The 8,897-nt window shown below is 35.5% G+C and overlaps 2 protein-coding genes across 8 annotated transcripts; both read right to left on the bottom strand.

The window, feature by feature from the left end:
- Positions 1-461: 461 nt before the first annotated feature.
- On the bottom strand, positions 462-1,183 carry LOC142550806 (stellacyanin-like). Its single transcript, XM_075659856.1, has 2 exons — positions 969-1,183; positions 462-814 (listed from the first exon to the last, which is right to left on the bottom strand). Exons 1-2 carry the CDS (start codon positions 1,144-1,146, stop codon positions 462-464), a joined length of 531 nt encoding a protein of 176 aa, XP_075515971.1. The 5' UTR covers positions 1,147-1,183.
- Positions 1,184-2,167: 984 nt separating this feature from the next.
- On the bottom strand, positions 2,168-8,059 carry LOC142552184 (protein TPX2-like). Of its 7 annotated transcripts, none has more exons than XR_012821713.1 (18): positions 7,757-8,059; positions 7,239-7,394; positions 6,333-6,398; positions 5,945-6,071; positions 5,528-5,633; positions 5,160-5,216; positions 4,811-4,896; positions 4,621-4,696; positions 4,479-4,538; positions 4,291-4,377; positions 3,959-4,035; positions 3,631-3,709; positions 3,497-3,562; positions 3,343-3,405; positions 3,086-3,163; positions 2,955-2,989; positions 2,716-2,828; positions 2,168-2,622 (listed from the first exon to the last, which is right to left on the bottom strand). XR_012821713.1 is itself a non-coding variant. In XM_075661851.1 (18 exons), the coding sequence occupies exons 1-17, from the start codon at positions 7,944-7,946 to the stop codon at positions 2,757-2,759; spliced, it is 1,491 nt and encodes a 496-aa protein (XP_075517966.1). In that variant the 5' UTR covers positions 7,947-8,059; the 3' UTR covers positions 2,170-2,622; positions 2,716-2,756. The 7 variants fall into 7 exon arrangements, 5 of the variants coding, with proteins under 5 accessions (XP_075517966.1, XP_075517970.1, XP_075517969.1 ...); XR_012821712.1 differs by having other exon boundaries at positions 2,169-2,631; XM_075661851.1 differs by having other exon boundaries at positions 2,170-2,622; positions 2,955-2,999.
- Between the last annotated feature and the right edge of the window lie 838 nt (positions 8,060-8,897).

Here is an 8,897-nt window from a genome sequence, read left to right as displayed (position 1 = left end):
TTTTTGTATAACATGTTCAAACATTACCTACTGAAAGCCTCGCAAGTGTATGCCGTTGACTAGCAAGTTGGCAATTAATTATGCTTAGTACATAATTAGTTTGCAAATTGTTTTGAACCAAAATGGAAGAGTAAATATCAAGTTTTTTAAAAAAATTAATAATTTTTTATCGGTCACATTGTATGAACGTCACTTCTAAGTTTTAGATGTTGAGTTTGCTTTTCTTCGTTAATTTTTTGAGTAAAAGTATCAAATGCAATAATCTTTTGTTTCATAAAGAAATTGAGTTCTTTTACTTCCAAATACAAATACCAAAAAATAATATTCCATGTTATTATTATATGTGGCAACATTTCTTTTCTAAAGACAACAGCCAAAAGAGAAAAATGAAACTCTAAATGAAGTTGAAGTAACAAGGATTATTAAAGGTCACAAAATTATTTTTGAATAATTATAAGAATTTAGGCCATGATCATGATCTTATATGCAGCAATGACAGCAACCATCAACACCAAAGATTTCAATGGAGAAATTTCACTGGCGGAAGAAGAAGAGGGCGGCGGGGCAGTAGGCCATGGTGTGGGTATGGGGGCGGGAGTCGGCCCCTGGACGGAGACAGTGATGGAGAGCTTCATCCCTTTGGAACAATGCTCACCAACTCCACAAATGTACCATTTCTTCCCAGGGGTGGCGAGGTTAATAACGTCGTTTCCGCTGGTTAAAGGCTTGCTTGATGAGTCGGTAGACATGCATTGCTTGAAGTCGGATCCATTCACTTTCTGCACATTGTGGACTCCCTCTTGGTACATGAACGCTGCAATCAAAATAATATTATTATCTGTTCAACTTACCATGACATTTACCAAATGGAAAGACTGAACCATATATAACAAGCTAATTGAAGACACAAAATTTTCAATGAACAAACCAAGAAAAATGAAGAAACTTTGAACTATGTGATCACGTACTGAGAGTGTCGCCGACGTAAAAAAATTTGCCCTTAGCCCAAGCGGTGTAATCAACATCTAGTTTCCAACCATCGTTATCTCCAACCATATGATCAGTAGCCAAAGTCTGAGCAACCACGGTGGCGACTATGACCGCGATCAAGAAAGCTTTCGAGGCCATATCAAGGATTTTCGACATTACTGTTTTTTTTTGTCAAAAGGCCTTGGATGGCCAGCTTAGCGTGAATTGTATTCAGTTAGTTTTTGTGATTGGTGGGGTTGATGAATTAGAGTATTTATAATGTACATGGCGAATTGGCTAAGAAATTAAACATGAGGCTCCGGCTGACAGCTGCTGCTTCATTGTTCTCTGCTCAAGAAATTTCCTCTTAACAATGCAAATGGCAGCACATAGAAACGTTAATATATAGGTTGCGTATGGGTACTTTTTGCTTTTCACTCATTAAAACTGTCGATTTCGAATTAAACAAAATTCACAAAAATCTTTATTTTATTTTTTTGATTTTTTCCCAAGTTTCATGCTAACATCAAGCCAATTAAAAGATAAATTTGGTTGGATCGGTCTGGATTTTAGTTTTAATAGAGCGTGGAGAAAGTTTTAGAATTTGGTTCGATTTAATCAGCAGATTATAGACTCGAATTTAACTATTTGTTTCGCTTTGAAACCAAACCAAAACTTTTCGATGCTCTTTGTTGATTCTGTAAGTATTGGTAATTATGATGGTGATAATTTATGAGACATGAGTTGTAATTTAACCTCTATAACGTATCTTTCTTACAGCTTTCATGATTCATAATATATTTAATTACATACCTATTTTTTTTAAATCTTGGTGGTGCATATATATATCATATATAAAAAATATTCACTTTTAAAATATCTTTCTTGGTACATTGATTAGAATTTGAGGGATATGCTAAAATGTTTCTCCCTCTGGACAAAGAAAAACCCCCTTTGAGGCTATGACCAGTCACACAGGTTAAAAACACATAATTCTGCCGCCAATGGACACTTTTTATAGTTGCAAAACTCGATTTTTTAGTCCCTTCTCTTCCTGCCAATGGACAATATTTTTATGCACCTCGGCCTGATGATGTGCGGCTATTTGATTCATTGACTTTAGATACTGCCGAAATTTTTCTAATAATATATAGATATAATGTTTAGACAGAGCAAGTTTGACATAGGAAAATCATAACTACTAAGGCAGACACAGTTTTGGAAAGCATGCCTTATGGCAGCAAGACGTTTATCGGTATAACTTAAACTGATAACAATATATCGGCAGTTCCAAAACTTCATCACCCAAAAAAGTTGTGTTTGAGGCTAACTGCAACATAAACTCTCTCTCCTATACATTTTATTAATGGATCAGGAGAAAGATTACATTTGAAACTGTATATCCAAAGGTAAATATCACTCGGGACAAATATTAGCATCTGTCTCTATGATAATAACCATTCAGAGTATGTTCAAGGATTTCCCTCTGTGCGCCATATCTGTATGAGCTTCAGATTCCGACCAAATATACGGTTGTATCAGTAACCAGACACAGACTCCTTGCCAACTTCAATCAGATCGCAAGAATTTTACGGTCAAAGTCAAATATCAGTATCACAGATAATGTTCTTCCCTTCAAACCTTCAACGAATGCTGTTACTCCTGAAGTAGCATCTTGTGAGCATAAATGAACAAGCTACCAGTTAAAGCTATGTCAAGCTACCAGTTAAGGATATGTCAAGCTACCAGTTAAAGCAAGAAGCAGCGTAGACTTCAATTATGCAGCTTTATGCAGCTTCGACACCAATTTGCTGCATTCCAACAAGCACGGGAGGTATCGGCTTTGATGGTTGTTTTATCTGTTATAGAACGCACCATTACCGAAATTTATAAGAGCATGAGACAAATTCTTCAAGGGAAAGCCTATTGTCAAAGGGTCAAATCATTTAATAATATTTAAAGTATATGAGGGAGCCATCCAGTACCTCATTATCTTTCTGGAAGCAACCCAATCTATTCTCTTTTGAACCCTTGTAAAATATTAGCATATTTGGTCCAAGTCATTAATATGACGTGATTTTAAATTCTTAACATGATAAAGAAAATCTCAGGGAACCTTGGCAGATGTGATGATGGAACGTTGCAGTTTAGACTTGTGATTAGCAGTTTGTTGTGTTTCAGGCACCAGTGAGAGCTAGTTCAGAAACAGAGAGGATAAATCAAATATGCAGTTTCCTTCAATGATTTACTAGATCGGTGACTACAAAGGATTACAGTAATTGCCCTAGACCGTCCAGATATTCAAAGCATTAGTATGCAAATTTCTTGGAAACGGTTTCACTGGAGTAGTTCGAAAATTATATATCAACTTACCTTGTTGAAAAGTTCAATTGGAGGATTGTGATTAAATCTCTTTTCCGTATGGAAATTAAATTCCTGTGACATTGACAAGACCCTGTATTTAGTAGTGGCATTTCATCATACTAATAATACTTGGATTCTAGAACTGAATTTTCATTGCAATTACCATTGGCACAGTTGAATCTTTCTTACTATTTCGAAAAACTCCAAAAGTGCCCTTGCTTGTCAATATCTACAAATATAAAGAATTAAATTTAAGATGCTTGCCTAAAGTATGATACTTGATACAGAGAGAAGTACCTTCTTATTTAGGGGAAGAGCTTTGAAGCCATGAGATGACTCACAAACCTCAGGCCTTGAACCATTCACATGGATGGGTCTGACAAGCACAAACAGTTTAGACAACAAGAAATTCAACAGTATAAAAAGAATATGTTCACAAAATCAAGGAATAAAATATAAAGCAGCAATGACACTAAATCATAAAAAAGGCAAAGGGATGCTTTGGACATCTGAGGTTTGAAGCATCAAATTTTGAATAATAAAAGACATGCAGCTGTTCATGGCTGAGCAGTAGAAACGAAAATTATGGCCTGAGGAACTCAATGGAAGGATCAACAAGTACTACCTTTCAGGTTCCCTGTTCCCTCGATCTGGTGTAATGTTAGTGGAATATTTGTGTGATGCCTGCCCGGGAAAAAAAGGCTAGGAAAATAATTTAATTAGAACACAATCTTAACTAGAATAAATATATCTGCATAACAGTAGCTTTAAGCAAGTCAAATCCCTAGGGACACTCAACAAGGAAGAAAATAAGAGGCCTCGTGTTGTCTGTCAATAAGTTGACCAGAGCCTATATTTGGTCCATGAAATTGGGAGATTAAAACAGATAAACATCGACATATTAATAAACTCAATAAAACATGTCAAAATGTTGTGATGAAGTATACGATTAATAACCTTATCAGGCTGATGGCCTGGCACTGCAAATTTTGGAACTACTGACTTATGTAGCATCGCCCTCTCTGATGTCTTCAAGTAAAATTCCTTGAGCCAAATTTGCCAAGGAAATGAGCACACGACTCAATTGAAATAAATAATTTCTCACAAGAAAATGTCGGAAAAGAATAATTTTTGCAAGCACTCACTTGAAAGTTTGGCAAAACAGGAATGCTTCTTTTTGGAAGTAATGAAGGTGCCTCAAGAATCTAAAAATTAAGGAATTGAAAATTTTAATCTTTAAGTAATTTGAAAGTAAGCATGCTATATTAATATAATTCAGATACTAACTTTTCTATTTAGTGGACGAGCTTTGAACCTACAAACAGTGGAAGCCACATTTTCAGCTTCTTTAATAGTTTTTGGCCTGAAAATTGACCACCAAGCAGGGCGCTCAGAACACTAATGGAGTAAAATAATAAATCCCCCGCAACAACAAAATCGTCAGAATAGAAATCCTTCTTGTGTGGATCAAACCAACCTTGTCTTCAGAGCCCGCTGTGCAGTTTCAAGATCCGGCTCTCTTGGAATAGTGATTCTCGTCTTGGTATGATTTGTGATCCCATCCTTTCAAATCATTTAAAATAAATTAGTTTAATCGAGTGCAGTCTTTTAATTGTGAAGCTGTTTTGGTTGATTCTTGTATCATTGCATTGAAACAAATAATGAGAGAGGTGAGAGAACATTGAAACTGCAAAATGTACATTTCTTTAGTTATCAACAAGTATATTAATTATGGAACTTTAGAAATGAGGGAAAACACTCAGATTTATACAGCAGATCCTGATTTTGATGCTGATAAAGTAAATATTCCAATGTACACAGCATACCCGCTTTGGCACCTTATGGACAAAACTAATTTGCTGCAGCTGCTCTGCGTCCACAACCTATTAAGTAAAGTTATCAAGCTTTTAAGAAACATTAAAAGAATGAAACTATTTGATTTTAGTCACTGAAAGTTTCATCCAATTACAAATAACGGATTGACTAAAAAAAGTTTGCATAGCATCATCTTGAAGGAAAGAAGATAGAAGAGTTGTGATAACAACCTCGTGCCTACCAGTTATCACCCGAGATTTAGTACTAAAAAGAAACATTTTAGGTCATTTTACAGGATGCGGCTATAGAGAGCAAGAAAATTATTAAATAAGAGAACAAGAAAGACGTGATGTGTAAGAGGGAAGAGATGAATGTGTACCTTACAGAGAAGACCATCCTCAAGCTTTTGCCTTTTCGCAGCATGATTCTCAACCCCAAAATTGCTAACTGAGCTTTTATCTATTTTCTCTACAAACATATTTGACCTGCCAGTTAATGGAAGAATCGATCATATAGCAATCATGATATGTGAGAAGCCCATATGATGCATCCTCATGACAGACAAATTTTCTATCATTAATCAGACCTAGTATTTGGTAAAATGAAGACTGGGCTTTTGTTGAAGAATCCCCCTATATAACAAGGTTAGTTTTGAGTTTTCAAATTTTTCCTTTGACATAACACAACAGGTGATACAATGAAGAGAAAAGTCATAAAAAAATTGTAATAGTCATAAATTTATTAAATTGTAAATGCTACATAAACTAATGCTTTCGAATCAAAAAAGAATAATAACCTAGAATAACCAGCCAGGAGTGGGTGATTTTGCTTGGCCAATTGGCTTGCTGTTGGCTTCAGAAGAGTTGAAGTTCTTGGACAAGGCTTCATGAACAACTTTGTGTGAGGTTTTGATTTAGAATAGCCTGTCACGTGATTGTTAACCCAGGTATATCATTGAAAGTACAAACAGATATATGCGAATAAAAATACGGAAAACCCCAAAAAACACAGACACGAACACTGTTACGCAACAAAGGTAGAAGATCTAAGATCTTTGATCAGAAACCCTCATTACATATTAGATTGGAGTTAACTTAAACTAAATGAAGCACAGATAAAGGATTAGAAAATGGTAAAGTACAAAACAATTTTACCTAACAAAATCATCATAGAAGAAAGAAGACCTGAGGGTAGGTTTTTAGATGGATTCTGAAGCTTTGTCATGCTGCCAATTTGTAGAGAGGCATTTCCTTCAAAATATATGAGAAGAATATACAAGATAGAATTAACCAAGGGGTGATATGGCACTCTGAAACGATATCATTGTTTGAATTTACCAGAACAATTTTAGGGTTTGAATCTATTCCAATAAAACCCTTCCCTTTTTTCCAATAAATCCCTTTCTACCAGCAAACTTCGATAAACTCAGCAAGAAACAACTTAGATTCACATTATTGATTTAACCTATGGCACTGTTTTATCTATGTTTATTGAAAACCTAGCAGCCAATAGATAACATCGATCCCTCCAACTACGATAAGGACAACCTATCCAAATAGTTTTTGGAACCTGGATTCTTCTTGGCTCACAAGGCAGCACAAAAGGATCAGATGTCAATCTATCATCTACAACTATAGACCAAATTAGCTGTTTATGTTAGGAAATCTAATAAAATTTAATTTCCTAGACCCACAGAAAAGCCATAGCCAAAAGATGCAATGCTTCTTCCTGTGAGCACAAAGTATGTTGCTGATATACAAAAAAATGGCTTATAAATATGACTTCTTGTCAAGATAATGGTATCTGAGATCAAAAATCTCTCAAGTGTTTGCCCATACTTTCTGATAGGTCAAGAACCTGATTAGAAACTAAAAATTATCATATGTAGAGAATACTCCAAATGTTTGATTGTTATCCAGGAAAAAATGCTGCAAATATAGTTCAGAACATCATCGTAATTTGGCACTGTATTCATCTTATTTAGCATTATCATGGGTAAACCAATGCCAAAGGTACAAAGTTATAAATTTGTTAAACTGGGACACATTCAGCAAAAAAGGAAAATATCATGTGTTTATGAATAGTAGTACCTCTGTAATTTGTGTCCACAACAGAAATTTCTTCGTCCTCCTCAATATCTGAGACACTCTCCCTCGGGTTCATGTTCTCCACACCTTTAAACTTGGGGGAGATACATATGTTTCCCATCAAAATTTCATCTCTTGGAACCAAGTTTGCCACAAAAGCTGAAAAAATGTACACAGATTGTTGAATACAATGAAACGAGGAAAAGGTAAAGATAAAAAAATCCCCATTTCAATACATATTATGTCATAACTAATCATCAAAACCCAGCACAGTCTTGAAGACTGTAAAACAGTTCGGTGCTGGTGCTACTACCTCAAGCTCCAAAAAGAGTACTTTTGATGGCATTAGCATAAAAGACACAAAAATTCAAAAGCAACGGCAAGAAACAGCAGAAATCCCACATCCAAGTCGACTCATAAGTTTCAATTCGTAGCGTGCAACCCCTTCCGCCGGGCAAGAGATAGATTGGACAATAGTTAGCCTTGAACGGAAAAGAGGAGAATAACAAAATAAATATTACGGGAAGGTGGGTAGCTTCCGGCTGAGTGGAACCAGACTTCCGCTTGGCGCGCCTCCAGAGGCGAATCTAGCCGGGCAAAGTCGAAGAAGCGAGCGGCGTCGAACTCATAATCAAGATCAATCTCATACACCGTGAAAGTGCATTCCATTTCCTCCTGCTCGTACACAGTACCCTTGGCAACTTCGTCCATTTTTAGCTTGCTTCTTTCTCCCAGGTCCCGCGCCTCAGGAGAATCGATAAAGTGTTTTGGGTAGCGACTTGATGGAGAAAAAAGCTGAAGGTTTGAAGCGAAGCTTTCTGGACAGGAAGTTGTATGTATTTGGTTTTGTCAGAAGAGAAGGGGATCCGGAAATTTGAAACATAATGGATATGGGAAGATTCGCACCCGATAACCCGGTTATATCCCCCTCGTGGTATTTGAGATAATAAATAATAATAGCATAATTTAAAAAATTAAAACTGGAATTTTTTTAAAAAAAATAATGGGAAATTGTAGTTTTTGGGTTAGTAAAATCTGAAAAGATACTTCGACAATCCCTACTCGAGGGAGGGTTTCAATTTCTCAGTTATTTTGAATTCATATGTTGCAAGGACTTCATAGATAATTTATAATAAAATAAACTGATTTTAGAAATATTTGTATCTTTGAAACTTAAATATTCTAAATGTTTATTCAAAGGTTTTAAGAATGGTGTCAGTGCCACGTTTTGAGTTCGGAGCGTGACATATAATATAAAAATATATAATTATTTAAAATAAATCAAGGTTTCAAAAATTACTCCTACTTTTAATGTAAAATACGTTTTGGATTCGAATAATTTATTTTGTGTACTGGATTTATCATAGCAATTTCAGGATATTTTGATGAATAAAAAAGGATCAACGTGTAAATGTTAAAATTATCGAATTTAGGAATAACGACAAAATAAATGTTGGGATATTGAATGAGATGTGGGTTAATTGAGTAATTAATCGGGGAATTTTGAAAATGAGGTCAGGGAAATGGGTCAGGATCCGGGTATTCATTCAACGGAAACCGGTGGAATGTGATGTTACGAAAGTAGCCCTAACGGTTTAATTCGTTTGCCTGGTCCCATCATCGGATTTTTAAAAAATGCATGCATAGGATTGCCTTTAAGAT

The sequence above is a fragment of the Primulina tabacum genome, chromosome 7 (genome assembly GCF_025594145.1).
Source record: "Primulina tabacum isolate GXHZ01 chromosome 7, ASM2559414v2, whole genome shotgun sequence".
Classification (NCBI taxonomy): Eukaryota; Viridiplantae; Streptophyta; class Magnoliopsida; order Lamiales; family Gesneriaceae; genus Primulina; species Primulina tabacum.
Note: the sequence above shows the minus strand (reverse complement) of the source record. Positions and strands in the feature narration are given on the sequence as shown.